The sequence below is a fragment of the Nelumbo lutea genome, chromosome 4 (assembly GCF_056320005.1).
Source record: "Nelumbo lutea isolate HS-2025 chromosome 4, American lotus-T2T, whole genome shotgun sequence".
In the NCBI taxonomy this organism is placed as follows: Eukaryota; Viridiplantae; Streptophyta; class Magnoliopsida; order Proteales; family Nelumbonaceae; genus Nelumbo; species Nelumbo lutea.
In genome coordinates this window covers 48,699,680-48,715,813 of record NC_142687.1, presented here as the reverse complement: position 1 = coordinate 48,715,813, position 16,134 = coordinate 48,699,680, and the positions used below count along the sequence as shown (strand labels likewise).

At 44.1% G+C, this 16,134-nt stretch overlaps 1 protein-coding gene across 7 annotated transcripts in view; it reads right to left on the bottom strand.

The window, feature by feature from the left end:
* Nucleotides 1-4,621: 4,621 nt before the first annotated feature.
* Nucleotides 4,622-16,134, bottom strand: part of LOC148855649 (uncharacterized) — a 69,596-nt gene continuing 58,083 nt past the window's right edge. For 4 of the 7 annotated variants that reach the window (XM_088940962.1, XM_088940963.1, XM_088940964.1 and 1 more), the window contains exon 8: nt 4,622-5,658. In XM_088940962.1, the coding sequence (XP_088797088.1) occupies nt 4,967-5,658 (692 nt within the window). In that variant the 3' untranslated portion in view covers nt 4,622-4,966. Of the gene's footprint in view, nt 5,659-15,336; nt 15,757-15,846; nt 16,130-16,134 lie in introns of those variants that run through there. The other 3 variants (XM_088940966.1, XM_088940967.1, XR_016094800.1) reach the window with 2 other exon arrangements.

The window sequence follows — 16,134 nt, the reverse complement described above, 5'->3', positions numbered from 1 at the left end:
AGCCCACACTTCAATTAACTGGACCGTGAACAGCCCTAATATTCATGCCAACAAAATTACAAAATAGCAAAACAAATTATATAAATTAATGTTTTTTAACGTGAAAAACATCTCCAATGTATAAATGAAAAAACGAGAGGTCATTGATCTAATAAAAACTCCACTACAATGATAATAGTGGATATACAACAAACACTCTTACCAATAGCTAGAGGAAACCAAACCTCAAAGAGAAGAAACACCCATGGTTATAATCCAAATCTCTCACTAATAAGGTGGAATACAATCAACAATGAAACCAACACTACTTCAAACAAACTTAATTTGAAAAAGCTTGATGCAGCAACTTACTGTGATATGATCCTTCACATTGAGCTCCCCTTCTCCAAGAAACCATCTGTGTTTTTCTCAAAACCCTCTAAGAGAAAAGCAAAATCTCTCATACATATATGTCAAAATCCTCTAAGACAATCAAGAATTAATGAAGTGGGCTTTCCTCATGGGGCTGTACCTATGGTACACCCAACAAAAACAAGCAAGAATGAACATCTAAAACTATATCAAAGATGAAATACTACTGTTGTTTAACCTCTAATTCTCGAACAAGAATTTGATTGACACCCTAATTTGGAATTAACAGCCAAAGCTGTAAGACAGCAACATAGAAAACATATTCTTTCACTCAGCCACAGATAAAATGCAACATAAGTTCTGCCTCAGTGCTTCACAATGCTTCTCTTGTCTTTTCAAACTTAGGAAAAAACTAGTAATACCAAAACAACTCCTTATATATATATATATATAGCCTACGTTCTACAAAGCTCTTGTTAGAATCTCCTAATTTCTAACAAGGTTAAAAATATCAATACGGCCTGTATTGAGGTTCATTTCTCCTATTTTTGTAGTTTTTTTTAATCTAATTCAAAGAGGTTGGTTTAAGGCCTGTCTATCCCTTGAACCGGGTTAAACCCCAAAACACCCCTTATAGGTAGGGGTGGCCACGAGCCGAATCTTTCACGAGTTATTTGAGTTCAACTCGTGAAAAGCTCGGCTCGGCTCGGCTCAGTTTAAATTGAGCTTTGAGTCGAATTGGAGCCCAATATATAAGCTCATTTTCTAATCGAGCCGAGCTCGAGCCCAATGAAACTCGGCTCATGAGGCTCGCGAGCCTAGTATTAAATAAATAATTTATATTATATATGCATACATACATACATATATACATACATACATACATACATACATACATACATAATATATATAAACAATTTTATTATATATAATAATATTTTTATTTTTTATGTATAAAAATAAATAATATTTATATTCTTATTTTTTTGTATGTAAAATAAAAATATTTTTTATAATTAGTTTTGTATATTTAATATTAAATAATTTTTATAATTCTTAATTTTTTGTCTGAAAAATAAAAAATAATTTTATACATAATTTTTATTTAAAAAAAAATGGTTTATAGTCAAGCTCAAACTTGCGAGATATGGACTGAGCTCAAGTTTCTAGCTCGAATCGAGCTCGAGCTCAAACTCAAGCCTAATACTATTCCTGCGAGCCGTGCTAGAATAGCCAAATATTCATCTCAGCTTGGCTTGAATCCACCCCTACCTGTGTAGGGACATATCGAAAAGCCTCCAATACGATATATATATCGAAATTTCAAACCTTAATTTAAACAGGGTGTGCATTACTCCCCTTTCAATAAAAATTTATACATTAATGTTCTAATTTCTCAATTAAGTGTAAAATTAATTGATCATAAGGATTTCTAACTCTTTAAAATAACTAAGCATGCCAATTACCCAATAATGGCTATATTTTCACCTATTTTAACATTTCAGTAATTCTTTTAAAAATCTGATGAAAAGAAGAACACAAGGCAATAAACAAATACAAACCACCTAATCCAAACATCAAATCTGACTTCACCGATCAACACAGGACATTCAGAAGACTCTCCCAACACGACAATCATCGCCCAAAACAGGCCTACATAAAAAACCCTTCCATCTAAACACTGTATCAACGATCAGACTTGGCCATGAGATTCTAAGTACATATCCCAAAACTCCTGTCCACCCCTTTAGCCACTTGTGAAGCCCAATCACCACTAAATTGGCAAAGTTTCGTTCCAAGCTGGTTCAATACAAAAACTGATCAATGATTAAACCACACAATCTGAACTTCAATTTTGATTTTACCATTGAACTCTTGTCTCTTTGCATTCATAAAACCCTCCTAGGGAAAAAAAACAAACCCAATAAACGCCAAAATTTACCACGTAACTGTTGTCAGTCCAAACCGTCCCAGGTCCAACAAAGAAAAAAAAAACTCATAATCTGAGTGTTTGATCAATATTGAAACTTCATCAAAAAGTTTTGTAGATCAACCACTAAGTCCCAAAAATTTTGTTTTGACATTTCGTGTTAATTAACAATTGAAAGGCCCAGAAACCCCAATTTAAGCTAACCAAGCACCCCAAAACTCATTTTAGCACCTGATTTACCACCCTAGATTCTCTAATTGTCGGAAAGGCCCCTATTCATTGGTTTGTGTGTGTGTGAATTAACACTTTTTTTTCCGTTAAACCCATTTGATAGCCACCATTAGAGTTGGATTTAAGGGGTACTGACTCAAACCCCCCTCCCGGCAATGGAAGCTTCTCCCCTATCTGATGGGGCAGAACAAAAACGTGGAAAAGAGTAAAAGTCTGTTTGGTTTCCCATTTGAATTGGAATTAGAATTGGAGTTTAAAACCCTCGGAGTTGGAATCAAAATGATCCATTCCTCCAACCTATTTGGTTCAGCTGGGAATCAGAACCAGAATTGGATGGAATGGATTCTTGTTCCCCAGGGAGGAGGGAATGGCCATTCCCTCAAATGGGACAATACCATTCTATCAGAAATGGGAATAGAATTCTGATTCCACCCTACCATTCCAATTCTGATTCCAGACCTCTATTCTCACAAACCAAATGGACCCTAAATGGTGGCTGGCATATTCAATGTCCATAGAAGGTAGAGAGCTCGGCTTTAAAGGGTGAGCACCAATTTCCAACATACGCAAGCAGAATGTGTAGGATTCCTTCTAAGCCCTGCTCATTGTCATTCCCCATGGCAACCATAATCAAAGCAATGAACACGACTGGAAGTGTTGCTTGTTAAGGACAATCTCTTCACTCTTCAGTCCGTCTCTCGTAATTTAGAGTGTTGGACATCAATAAATCGATTTCAAACCCTGCCTAGCAAGAGCTGCCTTAGCCTCTCATTGAAGGTACAAGAAGGGGAGTTTGACTCCCCCAAACGAGGGCTGGCTCGTTGGTGTCTTAGCTGGTTTGTTTCAGTGTTAATGCAGAACCGAATCCCACAACCAGCACTTTGGGGGAAAAGGGATCAAAGGGAAAGTTATTAATGATGCATGACATCAAATACCCAAAAATAAAATAAAAAATCCCCCAAATGTTATTATCTTCTTAGTTCTAACTTGTGATTTATAAGAATGCTAGAAAATTCTCCAAGCATTTAATCTGTGTTTTTTTGCTATTTTTCTCTGAGAATAAGCCAAATTGAGCCCAATCACATCGGTTTCCCAGTTTGAATTAAGCCTAAGAGGATTCCTAACCCCTTTCCCTTACTCGAGGTTTCTTTATACTCAACCTCTGACACAGAAGGATTGGAATCACCAATCCTTTGGGCTTGTTTCTCTTCTTTTTTATAGCTTCCTAAGAGATGTTCACTCCCTTAATCCGTTGAGTGGCGATTTCAAATTAAGTCAGCGGACAAAAATCTAATGACCACACTGATGGTTCACACTATACATGAATATATGATACATTTGTTAATGTACATTATTCATAGTCAGAGATATCTATGATGCCTGATCAAGATAACCAGCTCTAGATTGAAAGTGTATATATTTATGAATATTAATAAAAATTATACTTAGTTTTCTGATAAATTTAGATACACCAAGGTTCAAAATATCGATACGTTCAAGCATATCAGGCCATATCCGTATTGTTTTTTTTTTTTTACTTTTTTTATTTTTTTTTCAAAACCAGTTTAAAGGAGCCTGTTTAAGGCTCCACCCACTGAACCAATCAGAACCCCGATACACCTCCTGTAGGGGTATATTGGGGAGCTCCCGAAATGATACGGGCCAATACGTATCGATACTTTGAACCTTACATATTTAATACCATGTATTTGTAATCTGAGACTCATTTAGTGTTATTTATATAATTTTCTAGCATACCCATGTGTATCTCTTGAAATTACCTTTTCAATATTTTGAACCTTGCGTTTGTAATGATCATGGTTTAAGGTATACTGATAACATAACTAGAGATTTTAATAAAACCTGAAATTTCCTGTCGAATAATGTATCCATCGTGTCAGATACTCAGTGTTGAAGAAAAAGTAAAGCAGGTACTGAAAGGCTGTCATTTGTGGAGATGTAACAACAATTTCCCAAAAGCGAAGATGTTAAAATGTGTCAAAATATCATAGTTATGCTCCATGAGTACCATGTGTTCATCGTCTAATCATGGTGAGAACGAGAGATTCAATGAAGATTATTTTTCTTATAAAAATTACATCGGACAGATGTGGTAACGCATGATTTCTTATTTCTTTAAAGGGATTAATTAGACTTGTCAGCCCATATATATTCTTTATGATGTAAATGACAAGTAAATTGGAGCTCAAAAGGCTTGTTTTCTGATACAAATGCAAAGAACTAATATAACATTTAATTTAACTGTACAATTGTGTGGGTTAAAGTAAAATCCTGCAAGAAATTCCAAATCAGTAATGAATACCAACCTGTTTGACCATATCCTTCTTTATCATTCCAGTGCTATTGTAACATTCCCGTCTATGGAAACCAAAAGCTCCATCACAGTGAATGCTATATACTGCAGATGGCTTGGATGGTCAATGGATAACGACCTTAATTGTCAACTTTCGGCCAATCCAACTGTTCCCTATAACTGTCATTACCGATATGCCAAGCTCCTTGAGCAATCTCATTGAAAAGTTGCTCCCATCCCCAACTTGAATAACCTAAGAAAAACCAGTAGTCACTGATGGATTGGTTTCCCAATTTCAAATGTTCAATTTCTTGAACTGTAGCCAACTGATCAAGAAAATAAACACTAGGGCGAACTTCTGGGTACTCTGAATTTGCAACTTTTTGGGCCAGACTAACAAGAGGCATCCCTTTCATCATCAGTGGGCCTCCAAATGATAGAGGAGCCTTCTTTAGCAATTCTAACCCTTTATCTAATTCCTGAAAAGTGTCCCACTTGATGTGTTTGTTGATAATCAGACCTTGAAAACCTATTTCACGATCCACCTTCACAATGAGAATCAAGGATTTATCAAATGGGGGTGCATTTAGAAGCTTGTCTGTAGCAGCAAGGATAGAGCCAACAACTACATGAGGAATTGTTTCATGTAAGTCATGCAATGGCTCCAATCCCATTTTGTTTCCATTGGATATTTCACCTGCTATCCTGTCATTTAAGAGGACCTCATGATATTCGGCCTTTGAAACAGGAGTCATTGCATGAGTTGGGGTTGGAGAATTTTTTGAGGGGTCCATCTTCCTGCCACCATTTTCTGCTCCAGTCCAAAGGATCTCTACCAAAACCAAGGAACAGGCTTATCAGTAGGATACAAATACTGTTTATCCAGATACCAAGAGTACTTCAGAATATATAAAACCTTTAACAGGGAATATAGGATGCTGATTTGGCATCCTATTTTGGTAAGTGAGGCACATACCCTGTGAAGAGCTGGTAAGAAACAATTTAAGCACCAATAATTGAATAATGAATATAGCATTAAACAGAACAGAATGGCAAAACAAGATTTATGTAGCAGACCCCATATAGGGATAAGGTTTGGATGATGATGAATTCCGGGCTATTATTTAGGAACTGTTACTTGGTGTAATGGAAAAATCTTGGGCTGACAAGTGTAAGAACACGGACTCGAGTCTGAGAGCAGGAGGACGAAGGGAGAGGAAAAAAAGAACCGAGTCCTAAACTCATTTCTAGGGCTCTGATACCATGTGAATAATTCGATTAACCCTAGTTCAGTTCTAAGTTCTAGGTCTGAAGTAAGAAGAAGAAGAAGAAGAAGAAGAAGAAGAAGAGAAGAGAGGAAGAAATCGGTCTGAGAAGAAGAAAAGTCACTCTCTCTCAGCCGACCCACTTTATATTTATATTCTTTGTACAGAGTTTTCAAGGTGCCAAGGCAAGGCTAGGCGATAGGGGGGTGCCTTGTCACCTAGTTGCCTAGGTGGGCGCCTAGGCATTGCCTAGGCAGTGGATTTTTTTAAGTGAAAAATACATATCCTAGGTAGTTCCCTAGGTTCCATAACCATCTTTCCTTGATAACTAATACATAATTTTCATAAGAAAATTATAAACTTCATGTTTATGTCCAGAAAATCAACATATTTATGAGAAGAAAAATAAGAAAGAAAAGAAAATTCAATAAATATAGGGACTGAACCCCTATTTTTGTTATAGGAAAAGAAGAAAAGAAAAGGTGGAAGAAGAAGAAGATTTGGAGGAAGAAATGTGTTGATTAGACAAAACTTCAAGTTTTTCCCCTACTTATTGGTTCAAATTCTGAAGTCTTTGAGGGTTCAATACAGCAGTTAGCAATGTTTGTGTTGATTAAACCCTAACAAATAAGAAAATAATAAAAAGAAATTAGTTTATAAACACAAAAAATGAATATTTTTGTTTAATAATGTCGATTTTATAATTATAATCTCAAAAAAGTAACAACATAAAAGTATTTTATAAGACAGTGTACAAAACTGCTAGGCGACTTGGCGAGGCGAGCCTCCAAGGGCGCCTTGTCGCCTAGGCATCACCTTGACAACTGTCTTTGTATTAGATTACAAAAGACAGATTTGTCCCTCATTAAGTATGGGACACACAACTTAAACCCAGACAAAATAGACAACTTAATCTTAATTAGATAGACAAAAGACTTAACTATCCTTGTACTCTCGATTCTAACACCAAGTATCTTCAGTTCTCCATGTCTTTAATTTAAAATTCCTACCCGAGAAAGGATTTCAGCTGCTGCTAAATTTTCTTACTATTGTCTCCAATCACATCAATGTCATCAAACATATAAGGAATGCCAAGCCCTTGCTTAATGAAGAGTGCATAATTGTCTTTACTCTGATTATACCCTATTTTTTTCATAGAACCACTACACCTCTTAAAACCAAATTCTAAGGGAAGCTTTCAACCCTTAAAAAGCCTTCCTTGATTTACATACCTTCCCTTTTGCATTAGAATAATTAAATCTTAATGGAAACTTCTTGTTTTCTTATTGTAAATCTCCATTAAGGAATGCATTTTTCACACAAAGTGGCGGAGAACCAAGATTTATTTGCATCAATAGGGAGAAGAACCCTAATGGAAGTAATCTTAGCAATTGGGGCAAATGTGTCTTGATAATCAATACCACAAGTCTACATGAACCCCTCGGTAGATAGTCTCACCCTGTACCTCTCCACTGAACCATCTGGCTTCGATCCTTTACAATGTAAACCCATTACACATAACAAGGCATTTTCCAAGAGGTAAAATCAACCAATTCCCAGGTTCCAATTTTATCCAATGCTTTCATCCATTCATACAAGCATCTCTTCATACAGATTCGAATAATGCATTTGAAACACTAGCAAGAAAAAACTATGATAATGGGTTTAGGAATAGTAGCAAAACTCTGATAATGGGTTCAGATTCAAACTAGAGGCAACAAAACTATGATAAGGAGAAACAAAGTGATAAAAGCATAACCTAGGATGGGATGTTGACTACAAGATCACTTCCTTTCCTGACAGCAATTGGTAAGTCAATATCAAAAAGGTTAACAATAGAAGGAATAATAGGTTTAGAAACAATAGAACTAGAAAACAATTTAGGAGAACTAGTAGAAACAGTACCTAAATCCAAAAGATGATCTTGGGGTAGTTATTCCCCTGACTGACCCTTTTTCCTCTTGGCTTAAACTTGTAATTCTTGGCTAATTACCTCATCATCACCCTTAGAGATGTAGATTTAATAGAGTCAAAGACCAATGGATGAACTGAAATAATTAGGAAGGGCATTCATCATCTCTTTCATTGGAGTAGTTTTCTCCCCTTGAAGAGAATCCCCCCAAGAAACAAAGAAAATGGTAGCTTCAAAGAAGACATCCGTAAAAATGATCTTCTTGCAAGAAGATATGTCAACATCATCATCTACGCCTTATCCCAATTATATGGTGATGAAGGAAGATTTGGCCCGACCTCTTGACCACTCAACACGTGGCAGAAGCAACAGCTCGGCACGGCAGTATGCTCAAGGCGCGAGCTCCGAGAGGAGGAACCAGCGGTCCGAGCTCCCCAAAAGGAGCCCGAACTCTCCCTTTGACCCCGAGCCTTACGAGGAGCGCAAAGGGCAGCAACCCGAACTGGCCCGCCCCAGAGCAGTTCAGGCCACACCTCTATCTGAACTCAAGACTTCACCTCGCACACCACTCTAGCACTTCGTCTCCAGGACGCCGAACTGAACAACTGTACCTGACCTGACACCAAAGGAGTCCGTATCCTGAGGCGGCGCACCTGATTGACTTAGGATCTGACGCTTGACAGAGACGGCTCCGACAAAGAGAGCAATGGCGGTTGTCTGCCCCAGTAGAGGTGATGACACCCGAACTAGCAGAAGTGCAGAGGTAATGATGCCCGACCTGACAGGAGCTTGGGAGTGAGTGCGCGAAGTGGTTATAAAAAGCTCTCTTCCCCCCCAAGAAGGAGGTATGTGATAACTTTGCGCCATCTGGTTTTTTATCTTGCCTTTGAGGAAATACTAACTTGAGCTTCGGAGCACTCTCACCGGGTTCCTCCCCAGAGATTACTTGCTTTCTTCTCCTTTTCAGGCACCTTTTGCTCCAGCCAGAGGCAAGATCGTTGACAGCTAGGACCGGCCGGATTGCGCTCCATCAATTGGCGTCGTCTGTGGGAAAACGCTTCTAAAAGCCTCCCTCTAAAACTCTCATAACCCCTTTTTCTAAGAAACCCCAACACTCATGGCTTCTTCCAGCAATGTCGGATGTAGCACGGAGATAAACGCCACCAAGGAACAACTTCAAGTCCCCGTGGTGTGCATCAGACAGTTCACCATCCCCCTTCCGGTGGATGGGATCCCCAGCCTGAATGTGCCACGAACAGTGGCGCCCGTGAACCTTCCCACCATGAACGTCCCCCTTCCTCTCCTTGTCGAGACAACCTTTATCGAACCAACCGTTGTCCCCCTAGCGACTAGCCAAAACTAGTTTGATGACTTGATGCAGTGCATGCGGGCAATGCAAGCCCAAATGCAACAGTTCCAGCAGCACCAAGTACTGCACCACATCTCTCAGTATCACTATCAGCAGTAGTTCCCCCAACTGCCTCTGAACCAACCACAGCTTCCACCTTGGCACCCCGCTCCAAAGCCGGTTAAGCCCTCCCCTCAGGGCGGACACCATAACTGAGAAGCCTCCCAACTTCAGAACCCCCCCAAGAGCCAGGCCTCATCCCCGGGCCGGGGGGAAAGAAAAATCACCCCCGCCTTGCAGCTCACCGACAGATCGGGAACTTCGCCTGCCAAGTCAGCACCTCAGCACTCCAAGTCTGAGCTCCCACCCACAGAGAACCGATTCAGCGTCCTAGCGGCGGACTACCAACAGTGTGGGCCCATCGAGCTCGGCAACACAGAGGCCAGCAATGCCAATACCAGGCCCACTGAGCAACGAAGACGCCGGCGAAGTCACCGAACTGCCACCCGTGTCCTACCCGAGCTCTGAGGTAAAGAAGAGACAAGCTCAGACGAGGTAAAAGCTGCCCCTATTCTATCAGTCCCTTCCCCCCCCCCCTCATCAGAATTCCTTGCAGTCCCCAAGCCCAGAGATTTCAAACTCCCCCCTTTAGACAAGTACGATGGGTCCTTCAACCTCAACGACCACGTCGATGCCTTCCAGTCCCAAATGCAACTGGCAAGGGCCAATGAATCATGCATGTGCGTAGCCTTCACTACCAACTTTAGAGGGGTGGCCCGCACCTGGTACAGGAACCTGGCTCCCAAATCAATAAGAAGTTGGACCCAGTTCGTGCAGGTCTTCACTGCGCACTTCATTACCAGCAAGCGGTGCCTCAGTACCGAGGAGAGCATCTTCGGAGTAGTCCAGAGGGAAAGAGGGTCTATTCGGGGCTACATCAAGCGGTTCAATGATGCGTGCTTGCAGATACCGCGACTGGACCCTGCGGTGCAGCTCGCAACAGCCAAGAGAGGAGTAACACACAAGGAGTTCAAGTGGCAAATGGTAGTTAGCCAGCCCGCGACCGTAGCTGAATTCCTCAAGCTCGCAGATAAATTCATGAGAACAGAGGAGGAGATCAACCAAAGGACCGAAAGCAGGATCGAGAAAAGGAAGAGGGAAGGCGAGCCCTCCAACCCAGGTGACAGAAGAAGGAAAGATCCAGCCTAGGAGACGAAGCCGAGTCAGCCGTTCCAAGCTCCCTTAGCTGCTTGGACGCACTACACACCCTTAAACGCGAAGCGGGCTGAGATCTTGATGACGATCAAAGACGCCCCATACGTAAAATGGCCACCTCGCCTAAAAGGGAACCCAAACGAGAGGAACAAAAACATGTACTGCAGTTTCCATAGAGACCATGGTCATAGTACCGAACATTGTAATAATCTCCGGGACGAGATAGAGGGAGTCATCCGTCGCGGGTACTTGAGAAATTTTGTACAGCATAATAATAATAACAATAATAATAATAAGACAAGTCGGCAAGGGGAGCACGGTAAGGATGCCCCTGAGTCCAACAGCAGGCTGGCCGAACCGTTGCAAAGACAGCCTCCGAAAGAGAGGCCAGTTCGAGGAACCATCCACGTGATAGTGGGAGGTTCGATGGTAGCGGGTTGTACTTCGGCAGCAGCCCGGGCGTCAGTTCGCGAAGCTGCCCGAGAAGAACAAAACCCTCCGAAGAGGCCGAAGACGGAGGAACCAATTTTCTTCACTGAAGACGATGCGCGAGGGGTCCACTACCCCCACGATGATGCGCTTGTCATCAAACTAAGGATTAGCGACTTCGAAGTCAGGCGCGTGCTTGTTGATTCAGGCAGCTCGGTGGACATTCTCTTTAAGTCGGCGTTTGACCAGCTTCAGTTGTAGAGAAGCGAGCTAAAGCCCGTAAAGACTCCTCTGGTGGGCTTCAGTGGAGAGGAAGTCAGACCCCTCGGGAAAATAACAGTACCTGTGGAAGTCGGCACTTGGCCCTGTGCGGTCAAACTTAACCACGATTTCCTGGTGGTTGTGACCCCCTCCCCATACAATGCCATAATAGGGCGGCCAATCACTCATGTCCTACGGGCAGTGGTCTCCACCTACTACTTGGCAATGAAGTTTCCTACAGACTTCGGTGTGGGGGTAGCGCGGGGCGACCAGCTAGAGTCCCACAAGTGCTATGTTGTCGCCTTGAAGGGAAAAACCAAGGTGGCCAACGACCTCCAACTGGAGCGGCTTACGGAGCAAGGTGAAGAACGAGCTTCGCCCACAAAAGAAACGGTCACAATCCCAACTTCAGCTGTGGACCCGACTTGGACACTACAGATCGGTGCTTCCGTCCAGGAACCTCTACGAACCGAACTGGTGAGTTTCTTACTTCAAAATTTAGATATTTTTTCATGGTCCGTGGCCGATATGCCCGGTATTGACCACAGCCTTATAACTCACAAACTTAATACTGACCCTGTAGTCAGACCCATTAGACAGAAGAAACGCAACTTAGCCCCAGAGCGTTGGAGGGCAATCGACGAGGAGGTTGAAAAGCTCCTCGCAGCAGACTTCATAAGGGAAGTTCATTACCCGAGCTGGGTAGCCAACCCAGTGCTGGTAAAAAAGTTAAACGGCAAGTGGCGCATGTGCATCGACTACACCGACCTGAACCAAGCTTGCCTGAAAGATTGCTTCCCCCTCCCCAGAATTAACTGCCTAGTGGACGCGACCTCGGGACATGAGTTGTTAAAGCTTCTTGGATGCCTACTCGGGCTACAACCAAATCAGAATGGACCAGTCTGATGAGGAAAAAACCACCTTCAAAACCGAGTTCGGCCTGTACTGCTACAAGGTCATGCCCTTCGGACTGAAGAATGCTGGGACGACCTTCCAAAGACTTGTGAATAAGCTGTTTCAGCCCTTAATTGGCACGAAAATAGAATGTTATGTAGACGACATGGTCGTCAAGACATAGTTTTCACAAGAATTAATACAAGACTTAGATTCTGTCTTCCAAATTCTGCGTCAATTTAGCATGAAATTGATCCCAAACAAGTGTGTCTTCGGAGTCACCTCGGGTAAGTTCCTAGGGTACATCGTCAATCGGCGCGGTATTGAGGCCAACCCGGACTAAGATAAAGGCCATCCTAGATATGAGACCACCCCGAAAAGTAAAAGAGGTTCAAAGGCTAAATGGTCGCATAGCCGCTCTAAGCCGCTTCATGTCCAAGTCAACAGACCACTGCCTGCCTTTCTTCAAAGCAATTAAAGGCAAAGGGTTCGAATGGACCCGAGACTGCCAGCTTGCGTTCGACGAGCTAAAGAACTACCTCGCTAGTGTGCCGGTCTTAACCAGGCCCGAGGAGGGCAAGGTCTTAGAACTGTACCTCTCGGCAAGCGACGAGGTGGTCAGTTCGGTACTAATAAAAGTAGATCGGGTCCAACAACCCATCTATTATGTTAGTAAAATTCTGCAGGGAGCAGAGACGAGATACCCACAGATAGAAAAGCTGGCATACGCACTGATAAGTGCAGCTCGAAAACTCCGCCCATATTTTCAGGCTCACTGTCATCGTCTTGACTGACAAACCTCTGAGGCAAGTCTTACTCAAGCCTGAGGTTTCCGGCCGGCTGACGAAGTGGGTCATCGAGCTCAACGAGTACGACCTCCAGTATAAGCCACGAACTGCTATTAAGGCCCAAGCCTTAGCAGATTTTATCACCGAGTGCACATTCAGCCTTGAAATCCCAATGCCGGTTGAGCCCGAGATCCCCAGTTCGGGTGCGCCCGGAGCTCCCATGCCAATAGAGTCCGAACCCCGTGAGGTAGCAGCCAAGGTGGCATCTCTCCTAGTTAGGCCAAAAGCGAACTGGAATGAGGAGCCCTAGATCCTTCACGTACATGGCTCCTCGAACCAACAGGGCAGCGGGGCTGGAATAGTCCTGCGCGGCCCGGGTGGCAAGAAATTGGAATACGCGCTACGCTTTGAGTTCGCGGCATCCAACAACGAGGAGTATGAGGCATTGATAGCTAGGTTGGCCCTAGCGCAAAAGGTAAGAGCGAAACACATAGTTATCCGCAGCGATTCCCAGCTTGTGGTCAACCAGGTTACGGGCGAATACGAAGCACACGAGATAACTATGATCGCCTACTTGGCAAAAGTAAAGGAGGCTCTGCTCAACTTCCAGTCACACTTCATCAAGCAAATCCCAAGGTTAGAGAACACTAAGGTCGACGCCCCAGTTAGCCAGCATCAGTCACAACACCATGAGAACCGTGTACATAGAGGACTTACCTCGGCCTAGCATTATCAGTGGGGCAGAGGAGGTCGCTCCCGTCCTTGAAGCAGAGCCGAGCTGGATCGACCCACTCGTGAGCTTCTTGCTAGATGGGACCCTCCCTGCGGACTGCAATGCATCCAGAAGAGTGCAGCACCAGGCAGCCAAATATGTCATAATAGACGAACGGCTGTACCAACAGTCCTACACGCTCCCCTACCCGTGTTGCTTGCGACCTGCCGAAGCCGAGCTCGTACTCTGCGACACTCATGAAGATCTGTGCGGCGGACACTTGGGGGGTAGGGCCCTCGCCCAGAAGGCACTTCGACAAGGGTACTACTGGCCAACGATGAAGGCAGAGGCTGTCGAGCTTGTCAGAAAATGCGACAAGTGTCAGAAGCATGCCAATATCCACCATCAGCCTGCCGCCGACCTCAAGTATCTCACCAGTCCATGGCCCTTTGCACAATGGAGCATCGACCTCCTGGGGCCATTCCCGCCAGCAACAGGTGGGAGGAAGTTCCTAGTAGTGGCGGTAGATTACTTCACAAAGTGGGTAGAAGCTGAACCTCTCACAACAGTTACAGCTCGAAACGTACAGAACTTCTTTTGGAAGAACGTAGTATGTCGCTTCGGGTTACCTCGAATACTGATCTCCGACAATGGCAAGTAGTTCAAGAACATCAAGTTTCAGGAATGGTGCCAAGATATGGGGATTCGGCAGAACTTCACATCAGTCGTGCACCCGCAGGCAAACGGTCAAACAGAAGTGATGAACAGAGCTCTCCTCCGCAGACTGAAAGCGCAGCTAGACCGAGCTAAAGGGTTGTGGGCGGATGAGCTACCAAGTGTTCTATGGGCTCACCGAACTACGGAAAAAACCGCCACGGGAGAGACCCCCTTTAACCTCACCTACGGCACTGAAGCGGTAATCTCGATAGAGATCGAAGTACCTACACTGCGACTAGAAGCAAATGACGATCAGACAAACGGAGACGAGCTACGTACCAACCTCGACCTACTGGACGAGGTAAGAGACCCCGCATACATCCGAACCGCAGCTCTCTAGCAAAGAGTAGCTCGGTACTACAATGCCAGAGTAAAAAAGCGGAACTTCCGCGTCGACGACCTGGTTCCCGTAAGATCATGGCACCCGAGCCCGGCGTGGGCATACTTGGACCGAATTGGGAAGGGCCCTACCGAGTGAAGAGAGCGCTCGGGGGAGCATACGAGCTCGAAACATTAGAGAGCAAACAAGTACCCCGAGCATGAAACGTCGTTAACTTAAGACGATACTACCTATAAATTACCAAGCGAAGTAGACTAGGAGTCGCTATCAGAGCCTGAGGGTTAGAATGATGAGCTAACAAGGACCTCGGCACCATAAGACTTAGTCACCCCTTCGGCATGGGCACGCAAAAGCAAAATGCTAACACCAAGCTGACAGGCAAAGTGAAAACAGCAAACTGATAAGGACCTCGGCATCTCATCATCAGAGGCATACGGTCAGTTCGGCAATATAGTCAGTTCGGAAAAAAGAGGGTGACAACAACTTAATCAAAAGAACATTTCATAATAATAATTCCAGCAGTCCGAAAAATCTCAGTCCTCACCCTCGAAAGGCACGTCGACGATACCCGAGGGTCCTGCCTCATCCTCAGAATCTGGTTCACCATCAGCCACGTTGGCCATCTTTTAAGTAATGCGCGAAGTAGTTATGGTGCTGATGTCGAGCTCGGGGTACGTATTCCTGATCATCCACCGGCTCAGTTTAAAACCCCTTCTGTACGAGCCCACCATCAAGTCGTGAAAATGCGGCGAGGCGGTATAGTCTTCAACGGCCTTCTTCTTGGCATCCTCGATGCCCTGAGAAAAGATCTTTGTCCTCTCCCTAATATCCTCTTGAAGGTATTCGACCTGATGCTGCAAGTCCAGCCTCAGGTCCGCCATGTGCTTCACCACCACTCCCATGGCCTCAGTGTCTCTCTGAGACCTCGCCAATCTAGCCTGTGAAGCGCGAGAAGCCGCTTCGGCAGCGTGGGAAGCATCTTCGGCAGCTCGTGCCTGCCTCGAGCTCCTTCCCGCTTGGGCCGTTAAGGCATGGATGGAGGAGTTCACCTACCAAAAGGAAAAATAACAAGAATGTTCAAAGAGCATAATAGCAAGAAAGGTAATGACAAGGAGCCCGACAAGAAGTCGTTGACTTACCACCATGGCATAAGAGGCAGCACGCCCAACTACATGGTTCAAAGGAAGCTCGGTCCACGCCGCGACCTCCTCAGGGTAAACGGCCTCCCTACTTTTTTGAAGAGCGTGGTTCGACGACAGCACGCTCCTGAACTCACCTTGGGTGGATCCACTGGTGGGTAGCCCGGTACCTCGGGCTCTGCATCTCGGGGCAGTTCGGCACGAGTCCGTTTGGCAACTCGCTTCCTCCTCTTCATGGCATGAAACAGGTTCCCATCGCAAGTCTTTTCTGCGTCCATCACACCTGCA